Below are 21,975 nucleotides of genomic sequence, written 5' to 3'. Positions count from 1 at the left end.
ACAGTCTCTCATGCCAAGATTCTCTCCTCTTCTCTGTGTGCTGTTATTGTCTTTGCCCATGGTTGAGACTCATTCTGGGTTCCCCTGTAATCACCCACCTATCTCCAATGAGCTTATCAAGGCCATTACTTACAGTTTTTTCTGATTGCTTAAGCACATTTTTTGTAACTATTGGCTATTTTTGCAAAACTCTACACACAAATAAGAAAACCTGTCACCCAATTATCAAAACATTGTAGTTCTCTTGCAAAAGCGAACACAGCTAGATTAACTCTTCACACCTTCGTAAAAATGGTGTTTTCGTATCAAACAGTACACACAAGCCATCATCTACTAAGCACACAATGCGCCAACTGCAAACTGATCGTATGAATACAAAACACATCTGGCTTTTGCTTTCTCTGTGTACAGATGTCAATTTGAGGTCACACTTTTGTCATAGTGTCATGTAAACATACAAGGATCCAAACTTCAAGTATTGGTGTTTATTCACACTCATCAAAACCAAGACAAAGTCAGAACACAAAATAGGAATTTCACAAAAAAAAAAAGACAATCAGCCTACATCATATCGTCTTTCTGGGTCCGGCCACAAAATTTCGTCCACATCGCATACGATATCCTCCAGTCCAAGGCACCGGGAAAATATCTCCTTGAATGCCGTATCCAGGCCTGACGTGATGCCTGGTCAATATCTCCACATGCCTCCTCCATTGCCTGTAAAAGGGCTACCTGTTGATGAGGATGACAGTCGTACAGTTTCCAGCGCAAGGCAGAGAAGAACTCCTCGATGGGATTTAAGAATGGAGAGTATGGAGGGAGGTTGAGTGCCATGAAGGATGGATGGTCTGTAAACCAGTTGCGAACCAAAGCAGCCCTATGGAAACTAACATTGTCCCATATGATGACATATCGGGTCTGCTCTGGTCTCTGAACAGTGAGCATGTCATGCAAGGTGTCCAGGAATGCAATAATGTGTGCAGTGTTGTATGGGCCTATGGTTGCATGATGGTGAACAACACCATTTTGGCTTATAGCTGCACACATGGTTATGTTACCACCACGTTGTCCTGGGACATTGATGATGGCACGGTGTCCAATAATGTTCCTGCCACGTCTCCTGGTTTTACTGAGGTTAAAACCGGCCTCATCTACAAAAAGTAGCTCATGTCCCATTGCATCTGCTTCTAGTTCCATCACTCTCTGGACAAGACAAAACAAATGCAACACATCAGGCCCATGCACAGCACTACAGTATGCACTTCCAAATTCAGAACCAATGACACTAGCTTACCTGCACATAGTCATATCGCAGTTGCTTTACACGTTCTGTGTTTCTCTCGAAAGGAACTCTGTAAATTTGCTTCATTCTTATTCTGTGGCGCGCAAGTACACGGCTTAATGCAGAAATGCTTGCACTGTGTATATTTTGAAAGATGGTGTCATTATCAATTATGTGCTGCTGTATTTCGCGCAGTCTTATTGCATTATTGACAATCACCATGTTCACTATATGGGTCTCTTGCTCTGGAGTGAACATTCTGCCTCTGTCCCCAACATCTGGACGTCTAGCAATTCTGTAAAGTAACAATTTCAGTATTTTTGCATGTATGGTACTGTTGTGTTTCTCATTAGAGTATGGCAGTGCTACAAAGTACTTACCGATTCTCATTTCGAAATGTCCTAATGATGCTTGCCACAGTGTAGTGGCTCAGTTTAGGCTGAACCCATTGGCCAGCTTCCCTCAGGGTCATCCCATGGTTGATGACATGGTCCACTATTGTAGCTCTGATGTCATCAGTTATTCTGTTTCTTACTCTTCTTACCCTTCCTCTTTCCCCTCCTTGTCCTCTTCTTGCTCCTCCTTGTCCTCTTCCTCTAACTTCCTCTAACCCTCTTGCTTCTTCACCTCCACGTCCTCTTCCTCCAACTTCTTCACCTCCACGTTCTCTTCCTCCAACTTCTTCACCTCCACGTCCTCTCCCTCGGCCTCCTCTGATTCTCACTCTTCTCACTCTTACTGCTCCTTCCATTGTACTCCACATAGACAGCTTACCTGTGGCCTGTTTATAGTGCTTAGGCTGATTGCAAAGTGGAATAATTATCTAAAACAGTTTTCACATGTGAAAGTGTGCCAAACAGTTGGCAAAATAGTGTTAATGATAGCCATACATGTGTATAATTTTGCTAGGAGTGTGTTGGAAATTTGGTAATTGAGTGTAAGCAGTGAGTTGTGTTTAAAGTTCTGCAAAAAGAGTGTTATGCAGTGTTTGTGCTTTTAGTTTTGCAAACTCAGTGAGTGGTTTTGCTATAAGTATTAATAGTTTTAGGAATTGTGCTATAAGAATCACAGTTAGGGTTAAAGCCATCAGAAAAAACTGTAATATAATGGCTGGCAGTCAGTCTTTGGTGCACTGGTAAGCTATACAGTTAGTGAAACTGGTTCACTGTGTTGTTATCTTGCTCCTGTTTTTTTTCTGGATACTGACCATTTGTCTCTTCTGCACAGATTCCTGGATTCTTTTCTCTGGTGTTGGGTGAGCCTAACCCGAGTTGAGAGGAGTTTCTTGTGTATAACTGGATGTTTAGACTCTTTTTCGCCATGGACCCTTTGATCACTGCTTCCCTCATTTTGCAGTGTGTTGTTGCTGACTTCACTGGAAATAAAATTGAACTTTGAGTTTCCAAGTCCAGCATTTGAGTCCAGCTGGCCTATATTGGCTATGATAAAAACACAATTATAGGCTTAGTTTAGTACAAATTTAATATGAAGCACAGTCTGGGTGTCCTTTTTTAGGATCATATATGTCAACATTTATAGAACAACTGTTGTTAAGTCATTTGCTGTAGACAGAAAAAAATCAAGCAACAAAATGTCTGAGAATCTATATTTATTACCGATTCTCATCAGGGAAATAGAAATACAGAAATCAAAGAGATTCTTCAGGAATGGTGATGCTATTTTTCAAACGTGTGCACCCACTTCTTGTTTTTAAAGTCATTAAGATATATGCTGTATAATCATTGAAGTTTGGAGCCACATCTCATTTCTATATATTTAGTAGAATAATGAGAACTAGTTGGGGTGAGAGATGCAAATATAAATGAAAGTAGAACATATACAATTTGAACTAGATTTAAGGTTAATATTTGGTATGACCATGTGTATTTATTGATCTAGAGCCTGAACTTTTTTAGGCAAGCTTTATTGTAATTTTTTTTAAGTTGCTTCTCCAGAACTATTGGATTTCTTCTTTCTACGTTGGCTACCTTTTGTGCTGTTCTCTGTCAAGCATGATCCTACACTGCTTCATTAATGATGAGAATGATAGTGTTCCATTGTTTGGTTTTCTATTCAGCTACAACTTTACTGGAATAATTATATAATTGTACTGCACTGGCAGTATGTTTGGGATGATTATCATGCTAAGAAATGAACCTGTGCCAACCAGCCATTCCCTAGATGGCATTGCATGGTGTATCAAAATCTGATGGCACTTTTCGACATTCATAATATGATTACACTTTACAAGATTCCCAACACTACTATTTAAATGCAGCCTCAAACCAGCTTTATCTGTTTATCTGCCTTAAGAATGGCTTCTTGACATCATCCCTTCCAGGTCCTGGTTCATTCTTTGCTGGATTGTTTTCCCTGTTTCTTAAGGACATGACATGCACATACTTGTCATTTGCTGTAAATAGCAGATGTAGCACATAATGCTGTAGATGTGCCAGCACAGGTTGACAGCAACAGAGCTGTGAGGTAGATGGATAGAAAGAAAATGTTTATATGAGGAGAAAAACAATACTTTTGCCTTAGCAAGACTTGCTTCAAGTAACCACTGCATGTCTGTGTTTGCAGTAGCAAAAAGGTATATTTTAAGCTGATGGAGTGATTGATATCCATGAATTCTGAAAGTTGTATATTATTGTTTTTATGAATTATTGGCAATTCTGTAAGTTTTGATACATTTTTCTACATCACACTGCATTTAATCATTAGTTATTATTAATCTCTGGCTTTCTTACACAGTGTGGTTTTGTTCTGTCTTCTTCCCCTCACCCCCAACTGTTGTGGCAGATGGCTGCACCTCCCTGAGCCTTGTTCTGCCAGAGGTTTCTTCCTGTTAAAATAGAGTTTTCCCTTCCCATTCTCGTCAAGTACTTGCTCTTAATGTTTTGTTTGATTAGTGGAGTCTTTTTGTAGGGCTCTAAAAACACCATCTACAAAATCTGTGGACAATAAATGCTGACATTTCTTTTTGGTAAAAAAGAAATGTCAGCATTTACTGAAATGTGTGTGTGTGGGTGTTTGTGTGTGTCATGTTTCCAGCTTAAAAGAAGACCCATGCTGCTACACAAGCTTAGACACTTGTATTCGGTGGGGAATTCCACTACGGGCTGCAACAGTAATTGGATGCAGCTTGACAGTCAGGGCGACTTCGCCTCAGTCTCCTGCCCGCTTATAACGATTGGTTCTTGTTTGAAGCGACGGTGAAATATGAAAATATGGCAAAAATATTTAATGAAGCCTGCAGATTATTTAATAATATATAAGAAAATTACGTCAGAACTTCCGAGCGCTTTGGGCGTGGCATGCCCGAAACTGTCATTGGCTGCCTAATATAAACCCTTTGCATGCCTCTCCTTCTAAAATCCTTCGCTATAGAGCACACTGAAGGTTTGTGTACAGTTAACAATATGTATCAACTGTGTAATGGACGACCGTCCTCGGCCCTCATCGTAGCCACCTCGGAAATCAAATCACCGGTGTTCTCTAGCAATCCATCTTCAATATCCGTTACGATAACGTCTCTAGATTGTGCATAAAGATGACGAGCCGGTATCAATGGCAGGAGAGAGCTACAGCGTCCCGTGCCGTCAGGTGAGATCATGGCAGGATTAACAAGTTAAAGATCCCTGGGGAAAAATGTTTGGTGGACCCTAGGCAATTTGTTTAGACTACCAATCTCTTTCTCTTTCTGATTACAGCAACCTGGCGTTTTCATTCAGATCCATCGAAAGTTTCAGGTCATATATCTCTGCGACTGTGAAGTGATGAAGGCAACCTCCGGATCAGCTTGCAGTCAACTTCACAAGAATTTTAAAGTTAACTACAATGTTTTCATACTGAACTGGTTGATCAGAAATGTCAGTTTTCATAAAAGTTGGACATTCCTTTTTTGTTTTGTCCCTTTTTTAAGCTATTCTCTGTCGTGCCTGTTTCATCCATCTTGGAAGTTTTGTGTGTGTGTTTCTAAATTTACATATATGTATACGTAGGCCTATAGATATACATACACGATACACACACACACACACACACACACACCAACAGTTTTTTTTTTGGATGAGCTATTGCCGAATGAGCTATAGTGGGATATTTACCTTTTTATTTTTATTTTTATTTTATTTTTTGCAGTATACCATCAAAAGCGATCCCATGGCGCCCTCACCTGCCCACATCACTCGCGAGGCAAACCGGCAGCGCAGGTAGTCACCCAACGCATTCCTCGTCATGCATTGTTCTCACGTTTGCCGCGGGTCCGCTTCTGGACTGTAGTCTGGACTGTAGTCCGCTCCAGGAGTGTGACTTGGGTATCTAAAACTACAACCAGAGAGGTCCTCCTTCACTACAAACGCAGACCTTGACTTCCAGTGAGAATGAATGACTGCTACATACGACGGCTGCTTAATTACATAAGAGAAGAGGAAGAGGGACGAGGAGTGGAGAACGGATATAACATAAAGAAATAACATGTCATTCTGTTCTGGTCGAATTTAGCCGTAGAAAAAGCAGTATCACTGGATGGGACAGCCTGGTGGAGGGACAGCGGCCCACAAGAACACGGTATGGAAGAGTGAACCTGTAGGATCGAGAGAAATTAGAAAATGAGAAAAGTGGGGGGGAAAAGGAAAGAAAAGATTTAGATAATGAATAGACGTAGCAGAAGAAGGGCTGGGATAAATTAATTCAGAGAGAGGAGGGCACTCGGGAAGGTGTGCTAAATAGAAACAAACACGGTGTAGCTAAGGGATCTCTGGCGCGTAGGTGACACTCTAACTTCCGTGTCGCTTGGCTGGCTGGTTGTTATGAGAGAATAACTTAAAAATACAATAACTTATATAATATACGCATATTATAACTTATTTCCCCCACTACTTTTCTCCCTGAAATGGATGTATTGCTTCTTTATAATTTAATTACCCACTTCCCGCATACAGCTGGCCACCAGGAAGGCAACAATGCAATGCCGACAGATCTAACGAGCGGCTGATTGTAGCTCGCGAGGTTGGTGGTTCGATCTCTGCCTGCTCCAATCTGGATGCCACGTGTCTGAATGTTAAATAGAGAAGCACTTATGAATAGAAAAAAAAGTGTTTGTAAGGGTGAATGTGGAATGTTTTATATAGCACTTTGAGTGCAGGTAGAGTAGTAATAACCATGTAAGACCCAGTCCATAACAAGTAAAATGAAGGGAAAAAACTATAATATAATAATATAAAAGTCCTCTGTGAACCAAAACGCACTCTCTTGTTGTCTCTTGTTAACTGTTTCTAAATTTTACTAATTCAGGAAGTAGATTCTTCTTTTTCAAGGAACCAATAAATTATTCTTTTTTATTTATTTATTAATTATCATTTCTAGCTTCTAACACATCTACTGTACTTCTCGGAGGGTGCAGGAGAGCAAGAACAAGAGATGTCTTGCAGAAATCGCGGAATGGAGGGGACATTATTGTGAATTATCACTGTTCAAACCAGAGGTTTCACACACTGTGACAAGTGTGCATCCAGGTGGCTGGTACCACAGAAAGCGAATGCTAAAGTGTTTTCTGCCATTTATACTTATGATCTATACTGACACCTCTGACTGGGTATCGCTCAGTGACTGTAAAACAGTTTAGATATCCTGTAGCCTAATAATAATCAACACGTTCTCACTCCCGAGGCGTAATATTTTATGCTAGGTGAAATCGTCAACATGTTACGCTTCCGGGCATCCAACACGTTCCTAAATGACGAGATCAGAAAAATGAGGAAACATGAGAACCGTTTTGGAATCCGTCTACACATATTCGTTCATTTTCCTCAACTCGCTTAAGTCTGATCCTAACAGCCATAATAACACAATCATATATTTTGTATTTAAGTTTTTATTTAGTTCTTATGCTGCGATAAGCGTTGTTTTGGTAAGTACGACTGTCGATCCAAATAACATCTGTAACGTTAGATAAACTGATGTTACTATAAAATGATATCCTGTTATTCCGGTTAAATTGTGATGGTATCTTAGGCTGATGCGTTTGGCATAAGCATAATAAGAACACTGAATAATGTGCTGAGTTAGTAGTAGTAGTAGTATTAACTCAAAGTTCTTCCCAGAGTTTATTCTCCCTGTTTGTTAAAATAACACTGTACTCTATTACAGAAGACTTTAATTGTTGTCGTCAAATGTCATACAAAGTAAATATATTCGATTTTAACTTTTTGATTTTGTTTTCCCCGTATACTGTATTACGACCGCTACTAGTACTACTGCTACTAAAACTAAAGTAGTATGAATAATGATAATAATGTATTATTTAGTTTCTTACCTTGTTTCGACTGTGCCTATAAAGGGTTTGGTCCGATAATAAATACAGTGATACAAGGATACACAGTTGCCCATTTTTATCTTAATTTCTTGTCTGTTTATATTTATTCAAATTCATCAGAAAAAATATGATATGGAAAACAAAAATGAATGTTTACTCCAGTTATACATTACAGTTTTTTCTGATTAAGCACATTTTTGTAACTATTGGCTATTTTTGCAAAACTCTACACACAAATAAGAAAACTCTTCACCCAATCAGCAAAACATTGTAGTTTTCTTGTAAAAGCGAATAACCCTTGCTTAACTCTCCACACCTTTGTAAAAATGGTATTTTCGTATCCAACAGTTAACACAAGCCATCACATTAATAAGCACACAATGCACTAGCTTGCTACAGTGTAGCGGCTCGAGTTAGGCTGAACCCGTTGGCCAGCTTCCCTCAGGGTCATTCCATGGTTGATTACATGGTCCACTATTGTAGCTGTGATGCCATCAGTAATTATATTTCTTACTCTTCTTACCCTTCCTCCTCCCCCTCCTCGTCCTCCTCTTGCTTCTCCTTGTCCTCTTCCTCTAACTTCACCTCCTTGTCCTTGTCGTCCTCTTCGTCCTACTTCTTCACCTCCACGCCCTCTTCCTCAGCCTCCTCTAATTCTCACTCTTCTTGCTCCCTCTATTGTACTCCACATGGACAGCTTACCTGTAGCTCAGCGGTCCCCAACCTTTTTTGCGCCACGGACCGGCATAAGCCCGACAATATTTTCACAGAAACGGCCTTTAAGGTGTCGCGGAAAAATACAACAAAATAAAACTAGTACCGGTACCGAAAAAAAGAAGATTTATTGATAACACACGTGAAAAGACCCGGGAAGACCGAGTTAAAGATAAAAACGATAACAAAATAACGCTGAAAACCGATAAAAACCCCGAAAACCATACATTTCACACCTGAGCCTCAACTCTCGCGGCCCGGTACCAAACGACTCACGGACCGGTACCGGTCCGAGGCCCGGGGTTGAGGACCGCTGGTGTAGCTTATTTATAGTGCTTAGGCTGATTGCAAAGTGAACTACTTATCTAACATAGTTTTCACATGTGACAGTGTGCCAGACAGTTGGCAAAATAGTGTACATATAATAGCCATAAATGTGTATAGTTTTGCTAGGAGTGTGTTGATCATTTGGAAATTGAGTGTAAAGCAGTGAGTTGTGTTTACAGTTCTGCAAAAAGAGTGCTGTGCAGTGGATTGTGGATAGCCACAATTTTGCAAGGTGTGTGTTACAAAATGGCAAACTTAGTGCAAAGCAGTGTTTGTGCTTTTAGTTTTGCAAACTCAGTGAGTGGTTTTGCCATAAGTATTAGTAGTTTTAGAAATTGTGCTATAAGAATCACAGTTAGGCTTTAAGCATTCAGAAAAAACTGTAAATAATGAATGGTATTTCTTTTAAAGTCACTACATGATATTTCCTGCTTTTGAAAGCTGTATCGTAGTAGTATTAATTAAAAAGATTAATGCATTGACACGTGTCCGATGTGTGTTGCCTTAAAGTCTTCTCCAGATGAGCCCCGATCAAGTCCTGACACCGATCAAGTGGAGCTGGATAACTTGTTTTACCAGTGCTTGACTCAACAGCGTCGCCTCATGGAAATTGACATAAACATCGACCTACCAGCCAGGCGACGATGAAGTTTCAGAACCTGAGAATTCAGGTAGCAGAGCATACCTGGAGCTGCAGTTTTGTTTCAGGTCTGATGGACTGTCGGAGAAGAGGAGCTTGCAAATCTCGGAGCTGAAAAAATAATGAATACAGGGAACGTGTGAAGTGTCTTGTTTGTATACATATGTGCATATACATTACACACACACACACACACACACACACACACACACACACACACACACACACACACACACACACACACACACACACACGGTACTTATTTGGACTCGTATGTGTATTCTGCTGTGTTTGCTTGCATTCAAGGGACATGAATCGCATTGTGTCCCAGCATGCATGCAACCACTCCCCAGTGTAGTGTAGAACTAAAATGCTCTATTGATTTTTTTTTTTCACAAACTACAGGTAAGTGTGCCTAACTGAACCTGAGGGCTTCTTTTCTTTAGATTTTAGATTCTATTAGTTTTTTTTTTCTTTCTTTTTTTTTTTTTTTTTTTCTAGTTTATCGTTTTGTTACCTAACACTTAATAGAAAACTCATGGCTCACATGTAAGGTCCTTAAGTTATATATTTCATTTAGATTAGATGAATATATGAAAAATATACTAGAATCAGTTATGAAGAACATAAATCCTATATTTAGATACATACAGATTTCTGATCATTGTTTTATTCCTTTGCATTAGCATGGTTTTTTAAGAACAGTTTCTCTAAATCTGTTCTGTTGGTTCCATGGCTGAAGCTTGTACCTTTTCTTTTTTTTTTAAACATGGGACAGTTTTCCAGATATAGTGTGTTATTTTAGAGTAGAAAGTTTAAAGAATGTGCACTATTTTTAGATTTTTAATTTTCCAACTAAAGCCCTTTATATGGGAAGTACTATTTTTAACATGCATCATGCATCAGTCTAGTTTGGCTTTATAGTTAAAAAAAAATAAAGTAATTTTAGCCTGTCCTTCTAAAGAATTGCGTTAAAGTCACAGTTGACTATGTTAAATATAAACACTGTCACATGTTTTACCTGGTTATTGTTCTCATTAGAAACTTTATATATTCGAAGTTAGCTTTTAACAAGCATGTAATGAATCCATTTTATTTAGCTGTTTTTAAAAAAAAAACACACATATCTCTTTAGGCTTAAACTGACGGTGGTAATACCACACATTCAGACACTTAGTAGATGGTGTTTTTAGTATTATATGTGCAAGTCTAATTTGGTTGTATGAGGTCTATTGACCTTCTGTGTTGTAAGTTTATAACAGTCACACAGCCATTAAGTATTAAATCAGCTTCTAAATAATTTATGTTTTTTCTCCCTCTGCTTTGTGTCTTTGAGGCTTGGACCAACACTCCCCACATTACATGAGTGGTAAGTATTTTGGTTTTACAATACATTAGTAATTTTCGGTGACATTTATATTAATCAGGCTAAACTTTAATCATACCAGATCAACCAGTTTTACTTATTGTTTCATTTGTGCTTTAGTTTGGGGAAGTTGTTTCTTTACTGGTCTTTTCCTGTCTTCTCTTATTAGACTTGAGATATGACTGCACTATGCTGTTACTGTTGACTTAAATAAATTCTACAAGACAAGCTGAATAAGTAAATGCAAACAAGGACAGTTTGATCTGCATTTTTTGAAAGATCATATCCCACAAACTTAGTTTAGGGGGTCTACACTGTATATAGTTAAGTCTGCAAGTTTTTGAACAGTGAAATTTGTTTTGTGCCTGATTTATTCTGCAGATCACCAGGATGAAAAGTTATTGGCCGTGTTTCCATAGCCTTTTTTAAAAATATGATTTCATGACATTTTGTGTGTCAGGTGGTGGTCAGGGGTATCCAGACTGACAAGCGGGACATTAAATGTCACCTCTCCGGTGGGGACAGAACCTGAGATTGTCTAAATCGGGTTCTGTTCTATAGCAAATGCAAAAAAATAAAAATAAAACATGTTTTAAGAAAGCAAATAAGTTGGTGTTCTAAAGAATATGATTGTTTGCTTGTCTTCTTTGACACCAGGGAAGATGAGTCCTCCATCACAGATGGTGTGGTCAGTAAGGATGGTCACCTGCAGGGAAGTTGGGACAATGTTAAAGACTTTCTTCTGCACTTACATTAGGATCACCTAAATCCATGACGGTCATTCAGGCAGTAATACCAGGACTGCAAACAAGACATCCTTAAAATATTACAACATACAAGCTTCTGTGTTTGAATGCAAAACAAATATGTTGTTTGATCTAGAAATTGCACTTGTGGCTGAACAATAAATACATTTAACTTTGATTATATAAGTAATGCAACTTGCAATACAAAGTAATGGGGAGTATAAACATAGTTTCACAACAATTAAATCTGATACTTTGTTATCGTTGTTTCACTGTAAGGTTATTACCTTACAGTGAAACAACGATGGCAATGTAATTGTTTGTTGTTCAGTAGAACAGTGTCCAGTATGTTGGCTGATATGCGTTTTTGCATTTGAAAATAAAAGTTGGGCTGATTTTAAAAACCCAATTAGTCTTTTTGAATCATACTTACATTCAGTGTTATATTAATATAAGTGTTGTACTAGAAATTTCAAGAATGATAAAACATAATGTGATTTTTTTTTAAGTTACTACAAATTGTTTTTAATTTAGTAGAACTTGAAATGTTTGTCAGTGGGTAAACAATTAGTATTGCGCAGTCAGAAACAACAAGTTGTTCTTAGTACTTGAAATGAATAAGTTGTCCTAATGTAGCTATCTTAAGTAGGCTTTACTTAGTTTTTTTGAGGCAATGAGTTTGCATAGTTTTTTAAAGTTCTGGGAACTACAGTGTACACACATATATACATCCATACAGAAAAGTGGGGCTTGAATCTGTTTCAGCATATTGTGAAAGTGTTTCGAAACTAAGACAGATGGCTGCCATTTGTTTGTTGGGGTTTTCTCTGTATTGTAGATGAATTGAACTGAATTAATTAATTATTATGATCTCTGTTGGGAGCTGTATTGAAATGTAATTTTAAAATGCATTTTAACAAAATGCAATTAAATAGAGACTTGGGCAGGTTATTCACTAAGCATCTTAAAACACTGTTTGACATCATAACTTCAAATTTTGTTGAAGAAGAAAGAATGTGTTTTAAGAAAAAAAGACTTTTAAGTAATTTTGGTAAATATTATTGAGCACCCAAGTAGCTGAGCATGAGTGGTGATCACAGTGTTTACATATGACACACATCATCTACAATAAGAGCACAGCTTGGCACTATTGTACAAGTTTTTGTGTTAACTGCTCTGAGTACATATGTAATGTCTATAAAATAACAAAATAAGATATTGCAGTTTACAAATGTAACAAATATTCAACATCAATTGTAGTTTTTGTTTTGTTGTTTTTTGAAATTTTGTTTTTTTGTATTCATTTATTTGTTTTTATTATTACATTAAATTATTACAATCGAAGTAGAGATTAACATAGCATCAGACTAGTGATATCATCACCAGTATTACTGTTAATGGTAAAGAAAATGTATTGTTAGCAACATGGTTTGTTCCACAAGGACTGTATTTAATAATAATGGATTGGATTTATATAGCACTTTTCAAGGCACCCAAAGCGCTTTACAATACCACTATTCATTCACACACTGGTGGAGGCAGCTACAGTTGTAGCCACAGCTGCCCTGGGGCAGACTGACAGAAGCGAGGTTGCCATATCGCGCCATCGGCCCTTCTGGCCAACACCAGTAGGCAAGTAGGGTAAAGTGTCTTGCCCAAGGACACAACGACCAGGACAGAGAGCCCAGGGATCAAACCGGCGACCTTCCGGTTACAGATGCGATTCCCAACCCCCTGAGCCACAGTCGCCCCACGGTCTTTCATAAGACAACTTCAGGATGACATCATGCTCAAGTAGCATTTTCACTATAACTGGCAAGCTCCAGTAATGTAGTGGTCTCTTCATAGATACTAAAAAAGTATTTCCTGACTTATCTGGGTTAAGGGTTTAAGATGGTAGAAAGTAAGGTCAAGTATAAAATATTACCTTACAGTAAATATCCAATCTGCTTAGCCAGTTGGGATTCTTATTATTTTATTATTATTATAAATTTTGTTTATTATTATAATAAAAAAAATGATGGAGATTGGAACATGTAAAAACATAATAGAATAGTGGCAGTCAAAAGTGGATGTGCTTTCCTCAACATAAAGATTACCCTGTTTCATTACAGGCTAAATCTGACACCCTGGGTCACATTATTTTGCATGAGAAGCAATCCACAAGACTCCAGTGTGGAGCTTTAATCAGAAACACATGCTGTTGCAACAACCAGCGCCCATCCATTTTTTAGGAGATTAGAGGAGAGGAGAGGAGAGGAGAGGAGAGGAGGAAAAGAAAAGACACTGAGGAAAGGAAAATACTCACTGGGAAAATATGGCAAACATGGAATGCAGGGTAAGAAGGGTGGAGAAACAGAAGGAAATAAACAAGAGCTTACTAAAGGAGGCAGTAAGAACAGTTCCCCAGCTGCAGGACTGCAGGCGCCATGTTGAGACAGCAACATTTCTGTCCCACCACATTGTCTCATGCTTCATATCTGCTCTTACTCCCTCCCTGCTCATCTATGTATCTCTTTCCTTTTCCTCTCTCTCTTTGCCACTTTTGATGTTTTACCAAGGGGTAATTATCCATCTTGTTTATTTGTGGCTAGAGAAAGTACAGGCGGCAGCTGTACACGTTGTGTATATTACGGTAGAGGTATTGCCTTATGGTGGCCGAATTGCCTTTTATTGTCTATTGGTGGTCAATAAAATACACCCAAAAGGAAGGTTTCTACCCTATGGAATGTCTGCTTTGTTATTCTTCCTGTCTGTTGCATTCTCTTTTAATACCCTCATGTCAGATTTTCTGAGACTGAACTGAAACTTTTTGTCTGTGTATGTTTTTTTTTTACATGCATTCTAGTCTACAAAACCAACCCTAGACATGATTTCAAATTTCTTTTCATATCAGAGTCGCACCTGGATATTCATTAAGCCAAGCAGCAACCTGGTGCTGAATGGATTTTACTTGTTAGACATGATTTATGACAGCAGGCTGACCTCCTACTGCTGGATTTAACCACACACAATCCAAAAAATTTGATCAAAACCAGAAAAAGGCAATACTCTAAGGCTTGAACCTATCACAAAAAACCCCTAAGGGAGTTATTATACTTGCGTGACAGCTAAAATACTGTCAATTAACATGGATTTACATTCTGAACACAGTCACACAAAAGCATGCTGTCGCATGTTGCATGCTTGCCCAGAACAGATGTGTCTAAAGTTGACACAGTGGATATTGCAAGTAAACATAGCGAGATATTAAAGAACATTTTTTTCTTGCATTTTTATTTATTGTTACATGTGTGACCATCAGTTCTTCTAGTATTATAGTATTGTAATATGAAATTTGTTTGAGTGGAGTCAGTGTCAGATTCAAGAAGGACTCAGACTCAAGTGAGTTGACAGTTTAGGCTGATATGAAGCACAAAAGTAAAACTAATTTATAATTTTGGCACATTTCAATCCAGGGAAAAGCAGAATGTCTTGCACAAGATAGTGTGTAGGCCAAGCTGTAAAACTAAAAAAAAAAAGGCACGAGTAAGTGGCTCTATAGTGTAGTTTAAAAAAAAACATTTTTATATTTTATATTGTTTTGAAATAAAAAATCCTCTAATTTGATCCGAGGAAGAACTACTTTCCCCTCTGCCGTTGCATTCGTACAAATATGTCTGAAGAGCTTACCTTGTTCACTAGTTTTACAGTCCAAGGTTTTCGATTTTAGATTGCAAGCTCCATCTCCAAGTGGCCCTAAAATGTTCCCCTATGCCAAAGCTTCAGAGAAGTTTTTATTGCATTTAAAAATTAGGCATTGGCTTCACTGAGTTTTATTCAGTTTTTGTGTTGAGATTCCAGAATAAATTGGAGTTCTTTTATTTTCAATGTTGGTGGCCACTGCTGCTGTCATTCATAAAGCTTCTGGATTCAAACAGGAGCTGTGAGATGTAGTTGTTTCAAGTTGTTGGTCTGTATGCTTAAGATCACAGGAACCTGAAACTGCCTGAGTCACACCAGCTGCATGCCACCAGCCTGAAAAGAGGCGTAAATCAAGCACATCCTAGCACTAGTTGTAGCTGCTGTTTATTGTGTGCTGGTAACAAAAAAACAAACAGAAAAAAGTACTTTGTCCTGTCCCACTAAATAAACAGTCTATTGGATAAAATGATTGTAAATACGAGCCTTCTTCATGTGGTATTGCTGTGGTGTAACCCATCATCCCATTTGGTGATTATGTTCTACCACAAAAAAGTAAAAATAAATAAATGGAAAAGTGGATTTTGTGAAAATGATGGAAATAGTTGTCAATACATACTTCAAGGAGAGACAGAAACACTGCATGTTGCATGAGAGTGGACCAATTTTTATGCAGAAAGTACAATCTGACAAAAGATATGAAACCGTAGTTGCAGGGGCAAATGTAGCTTTAAGGAATTAAGGAGAATGTGAACCCATGTGCAGAACCGCAGATATATTTAACAAACAAAAATATGATCTCAACTGAGGCTGAGACTTCTGGAAAAAAAACAGAGCCCAATAAGCAAAGTACTAACATGGAGAAAACCAACAGGGAAAACATGCAGAAACAGATCAGCAGGCAATCAGAATAACAGAACAAGAACAGACTAACAAAGGATTCAAATAGATCAGAGGCTAATCAGGCAAAAGCAACATGGGTGGGGCAAAATAGTGAAAAAGCTGACACTAATCACATTAACAAAATAGGGGAAGCAAAATGAAACACAACAGAAACGAGTCAAGAGGTTAACAAAATAAAACAGGATGTAACTAAACACAGAGACATTGACAGTCAAGTTGAGACAAGGAGGGAAAGACTAAGAAAAAATAGGAACAGACTAAACCAAATATTTTGAAGCAGAATATTAAGTGAGCCAAAGAACTTAAGACTCAAGATGCCTAGGCAAGTGTCAACCAATAATAAGCAAACTAAGAACCAAATGGGGAATAAAATGATAAAGAAGAATTCAAAAGTTCACAAACTGAGTCCAAAACCCAAAACCATGAGAGCAGCTAGGTAGCATTGCATAGTGATCTGTAGGATGACTTTGGAAATGAAGCAAAGGAAGTGTGTGAAGGCCCAGGCAAGCATTAAGTGGTGGAAGCAGAAGAAAGAAAATGTTACACAGAGTTCAGACAGGAGTTGAAACAGGCTCTCGGTGGTGGGGAAGACTTACTATGTGACGGGGAAACTGGCAAGAAGGTATTTGGTGTGCCCTCTGGATACAGGAAAGAGAACAAGGAGGCTTGGTGAAATAAGAAAGAACAGGAAAATACTCAAAGGAAGAGCAAAGAAAAAATGGGACAGTCAAGGAGATAAAGAAAGTAGACAAGAGTACTCTGAGGCAAGGCATACAGCAAAGCGATGGGTGGCAAAGGAAAAGGATTATGGTGATTTGCATATGAGGCTGGATACTAAAGAAGGAGAAGAGGACTTCCATAGATTAACTAGACAGAGAGAGGGCTGGAAAGGATGTGCAGCATAAGACATCTCCAGGGCAATGTGCATGCCTTCAGAGTGAGTCTTGAAAAATGAAAAAATATGTATATATAAAAAAAAATCAGTTATAAATAAAGTGCCATTTGAAAACTCTTTTTAGAAGAAATTCATTGTAAAAAGTATTTTACATTTTTGTCTTTGCGTTATTATGTAATACAACTATATGCTATTCAAAAATTGTCACTAGCTGGCTGTCTTCTGCAATGTGATTTCGTTTAATTTTATTAGTTTGTGCTAAAATATGCGACTTTACAGGGCGGTTTTATTTAGTCATTTATTTCCACATTTTAACTAGCCAATACTCACAAATTACAGATCCTGATTTAATTTTGTGGTGAGAGAAGCCATTGAAAGATTGATGCTTTAATAGTTTTTTTGAGATATTCATATTCAAACATTGTCTAGGATTTCAATACTGCTGGCAAAAATGTCCTCTGAGGCTATGTATTGTAGAACAAATGTTAGCAAAACCATGAATTTAACTAAGATTTATAAACCTCTATTCTCAATAAAAGAATGATTGTAGGTAGTGATGGTACCAAATCATGAATTACTAAGCCAGGCAAAAAAATAAAATAAATCCTTTTAATGCGTTTAATAAATGCTTTGTTTCTTATATTCTGCACCCTCCTTAACAGACCCATAATTTTGGTCTCCTGTAGATTTTTAAGATACTGTAATTACATCAGCAGCACGACTATCATCCCTACATAGAGCAACGAAGTGCCTGAACGTAAAAGATATCGTGGACTTATTAACAATATCCCTATTTGAGTCAAATGATACAAGATGAATTATCAGCAGCTGTACTATAGTTAAGATGTTTCCAGACATTACTTGTCGCCGTGAGCCCGTCCAGCATAACGATATGTTTCTACTTTTTTCCTGCTGCTTAACTAATGATTAATACTGACTTCACTGTGGCTGTAGATTAGGAGGGAGAGCGGTCATCTAGTCATCCTAACGTTGCTGGTTTGTATGCCAAACATGGGCACGATACTAACTCCAAGTTGGTCCGATGCATCTATCAGTGTTAGATAGAAAGATTTAAGCATAAAAAACCGCTTGTGTGAATAGGTGAATGGGGGGTTATGTATAGGACGTATTGAATCCTTTGAAAGCCTCCTTAAGCTTTTCAGCTGAGAAATATGATGATCTACGACGTTCAGCCACGTGGTCGTTATTAAAATATATAGATCGCATCAATCACACAGGTTATCATACTCAGCAGGTTTTATTGTAAGGTAACAACCGTTACCTTTAATAAGAATATAAAGCCTAAATGAGCCATTGGAAATCACATGAGTAAGTGTTAACGATTTCTTTTAATTATTTATTATTATCTTATTTTATCTTTTAGACTTATTATTACACCGCCATTACTGGAGTGGTAAACGCTGACCTCCACTACAAATATGACTTTATTACATGGCAGTTATTTTACCAGAAGCATGCATCAGTGTTAATCTGATAGTTTAATTTTTGCAGTATCTGTTATCACATTTGGGAATTTTTTTCTTGTAGAATTAACACTGAAACAGTCTGTTCCCCTGGTTTTGTACTCAAGGTTCATAATATTTGAGATTTTCTTGATTTTTAGAAATTCAATTCAAAAACATATTAAATAAACACACTAAAATATTAATGTGACCACGTGATGCATGCCTATTTAAACAGACTACTTCTACAAACAAAATAGAAAATGCAGTTTAATATCAGAAAGAACTGAACAGAAGAGGAAACGATGTCTGTATGTGTGTTAACTCATTATGCATATTCCAGGTAAAAAGGTTATTATGTTTCTTTTAATGCAACGGAGAATACTTGAGACCCTCACTCTATTTCAGAAGATAATGAAATATATGTTATTGCCTATTTTGCGCTCCTTTCAAGACGTTTCCGCCGTTTAGGAAAAAAAGGAACAGCGGATGAAGAAAAAAATGCCAGTATGAGGGGAAATAAAATATTTAAATATTAAAAGTTCCTGAGACAGAATGTTGAGACCTCTTTCCCCCAGGGGAACTAACCGACTGAACAATTAACCGACCGATTCTGTATTAAATTAAATACAAATACCACAGGGACTAGTTGATTTAAAAAAAAAAATCAGATCAAAGGGCTAATGAATATATTTTATCTAAGTAAAACTAAAAACAAATTAAAAGCAATTTAAAAATAATATTTACCTTTAAAAAAGAAAAGAAAAAAAATGTATCCAAGTCGATGATTTAAGCTGCTTTTCTCAAATATTAAATATCTGCATAATGACATTTTAGCTGTGTCAATGCTACATTTCTATATTATTATTATTTTGTTTTTGTTTTGTTTTGCGACAAAATAATTTAGAAAATTGTTAAGTTCACGTTATTTTTCTTACCCCACCGACTACATTTATTTAATTTTAACTGTATTGTGATTAACAGCCAAAATACCTTTAACTTTAGATCTAATTTGTAATTGGTTACAATGTGATGGTGGAGCTTTCGCTGTGGGAAAAACAAACTAGGTTTACTTAAAAATATTCACTTTAGTATATCCGGCACACTGCGATCATTTTCTTTTCAATTTCAATATCTGAAAATAGAGAAATGCATGAAGTAAAGTCATCTTCATCATGCATGTAAATTGCTTTTTTACACTTTATTTTTTAATTGACTCAGCTGGCTTCATTCTCACTAAATGACTCCTGTGATCGATATTAAGATAATATTTAACAGAAAAAAACCCACACAAAACAGAAAATTTGAGATATTGGAAATGGATTTAGTGCAATGTAAATGCCTTTACTGGTTGCATCCCCCCCCCTTGAAAGAAATAAATGAGAAAGGGTTAGGGGGAAAGTCCGATTAGTTTGGTTACAGCTTCAGCTTTATTTTCTGTGAAGTTGCCATTAAAGCTCGGCACTTTGACTAAAACGAAGATAAAAACATAAAAGTTGAACAGACGAGGCTGAATTCTGCACATGTACTTCATTATGCTCAGTTTTCACAGTGAAATTGTGTTTTTTTGGTCACCGACGTCTTTCCAGTTGTTTCATGCTTTTGTGCCAGTCTGTGCATTGTCAGATGGGAAATATTTTCTCTACAGGATATTTGAAGAGAACATCTAATTGGGTATGGGCAATGTTAACAAAACGAGCATGACGGTGTTGGATTTTGTTTGTGTGTCTATGAAGGTTATTTTCCAAAACTCTCTTTAGTCATACCACTGAAGATGTTGAAATTTAAGGTGGTTTGCAGAAAAATTCTTTTAGCTTTTTCAGCACCACTGTCTCCAATTAACTCCTCGAGTTGGCAGAACGCCCTGCAGGGCGGAGGCCCACCGACAATTAAAATTCCCACAGCCTGTGGTCTGAAAAAGAAAAATATCCCTAGCATTTATGCCTGCAAAACAGTATGTATTTTTCTACTCTAAACATATCGAAAATAATGCTAATTAATGCTTAACAATTTGAACTGTCCGGTTAATTGGCACTTATGTGGCAATGTGCTACACTGCTTCACAACGCACCTCATTACTTGTTCTTGTGGATAAAAGCGATCTGGGTCACAGTAACTTTATCTAGAACCTATTTGATTGAGCATGAACAGCTAGATTTTTTTAATACAGTTTATATTTTTATTTCTTTTTCTTTTTGATTTTCAAACAAAGCTGTAAACGAGTGCTTTAACACAAAAGCTCAGAGGAATGTGGTGAATTCAAGCTCAAATACCAAACTGTGCGCCAGAGTCACCAGTCATGTTTGAAGGACTCTAGGTTTGTTGGGTTTGTATTTGCATTTCTTCTCCTGAAATGAACATTCACCAGCCGTTGCTCAGAATCGTACAAGTCATCATTTCTCCTCAGCATATATGAAAGCTGCGCTATAGTCCATCTTTCACCTGGTAAATAACAGCTTTAATAACAAGCAACCTGTATTTCATATTTAATTGTCGTAAATAACTGTTAGCTCCATACACGATGCACAGTTCGGATTTATACCCTTGAGTACTAGAATGACTTCCTGAACGAGTCAAAGACTCCAAGTCTGTAATTATAAATAAATGCAAAGACTTACAAGCCCGGTGACTTTGCAGGTCAGCTGCAAGTCAAATGTTAGGACTCCCGATCAGCACAGACTGCAGCTGCTCTTCGGCTTCTTGGTTTCGAGCACACCGGCGGATTTCATCCCAAATAATTCAGCCAAAGAAGTCACCACCGGTTCCATGAAATAAAAGTCCGTTCCAGCTTCTCTTCCCGGTGCCCCCATTGCGCTCCGGACCGAGCTATGTTTACCCATAGCAGGCTGACCGCTGAGTGTAAAGTACCCTGTACCGGAGTAGCAGGAAAGATTCAACAGCCCCAGTTGCGTTTACAATCCGCACCACCACAGGCCATATATCAACTCAATAAAAACCAAAGCAGCCGGCACGATCTAGGATTTTATTATGGTATTAAACAGACTCAAAAAAGTAGTTGAAGTAGTTTGTGCTATAAAGACAAGCGACCTAACCACGCAGGACCCGATTTAATGGCGCTCGTTAACACAACTGGCTGTTAATCTGTCAATAAAAACGCTCTAGAACTCTCAGAAAAGCTGCCAAGTAGATCCAGGAGTCAAGTAAACGATGAAAAACACACATAGGTGTGAATTTTACCGCCTATCTTGTCTAGGATAGAAAATATCTGTGTTAACTCTCCTTAAGTGGAGGACTATTGGCACTTATACTACTGGTATTTTAAAAGCATACTCCTCGATCCAGGAATTGATTTAGTTTTTTTTTTTTTCATTCATTTGGCACTACTTATTTGTCAGCCATTGTCTCTGCTTTACAGTTCATACATACAGTCCAGACATAACATAATTTAACGGTTTTATATCATTCTAGATCGAAAGCAGCAGTAAATAAATTGACAAGATATTCGGAAATAGCCTTAATTTTGCATATTGCATATAAACATCTATCTGGGGTAGGGGGTGGGGGCTTGTGCATGCGTGATTTACGCTTCATTGACGCTTTTTTTCAGGTTAGAAGAAAAAAAACCGGCCAATCACTTTTCGCCTCTCTCACAGACTTGACAAACCCCCGTGCACAGTG

General features: G+C 37.7%; 1 protein-coding gene and 2 long non-coding RNA genes across 6 annotated transcripts; 1 reads left to right on the top strand and 2 right to left on the bottom strand.

The window, feature by feature from the left end:
• Positions 1 to 318: 318 nt before the first annotated feature.
• On the bottom strand, positions 319 to 2,153 carry LOC120744721. Its single transcript, XM_040049268.1, has 3 exons — positions 1,663 to 2,153; positions 1,295 to 1,577; positions 319 to 1,203 (listed from the first exon to the last, which is right to left on the bottom strand). The coding sequence occupies exons 1-3, from the start codon at positions 2,043 to 2,045 to the stop codon at positions 562 to 564; spliced, it is 1,308 nt and encodes a 435-aa protein (XP_039905202.1). The 5' UTR covers positions 2,046 to 2,153; the 3' UTR covers positions 319 to 561.
• A 2,201-nt stretch (positions 2,154 to 4,354) lies between these two features.
• LOC120744732 lies at positions 4,355 to 12,912 on the top strand. 4 transcript variants are annotated; one of them, XR_005698445.1, is made up of 6 exons: positions 4,355 to 4,888; positions 4,996 to 5,112; positions 5,426 to 5,661; positions 5,789 to 5,854; positions 9,153 to 10,651; positions 11,306 to 12,912. It is a non-coding gene; the product is annotated as an uncharacterized LOC120744732 (long non-coding RNA). The 4 variants fall into 4 exon arrangements; XR_005698444.1 differs by having other exon boundaries at positions 4,390 to 4,888; positions 5,426 to 5,854; positions 9,153 to 9,313; positions 10,619 to 10,651; positions 11,306 to 12,906; XR_005698443.1 differs by having other exon boundaries at positions 4,361 to 4,888; positions 4,996 to 5,154; positions 5,426 to 5,854; positions 11,306 to 12,910.
• LOC120744734 lies at positions 9,753 to 21,868 on the bottom strand. Its single transcript, XR_005698447.1, has 2 exons — positions 20,955 to 21,868; positions 9,753 to 11,354 (listed from the first exon to the last, which is right to left on the bottom strand). It is a non-coding gene; the product is annotated as an uncharacterized LOC120744734 (long non-coding RNA).
• Positions 21,869 to 21,975: the final 107 nt, after the last annotated feature.

The sequence above is a fragment of the Simochromis diagramma genome, unplaced genomic scaffold (assembly GCF_900408965.1).
Source record: "Simochromis diagramma unplaced genomic scaffold, fSimDia1.1 OVJJ01000517.1, whole genome shotgun sequence".
Taxonomy (NCBI): domain Eukaryota; kingdom Metazoa; phylum Chordata; class Actinopteri; order Cichliformes; family Cichlidae; genus Simochromis; species Simochromis diagramma.
This window is presented reverse-complemented; position numbering and strand designations above follow the sequence as displayed.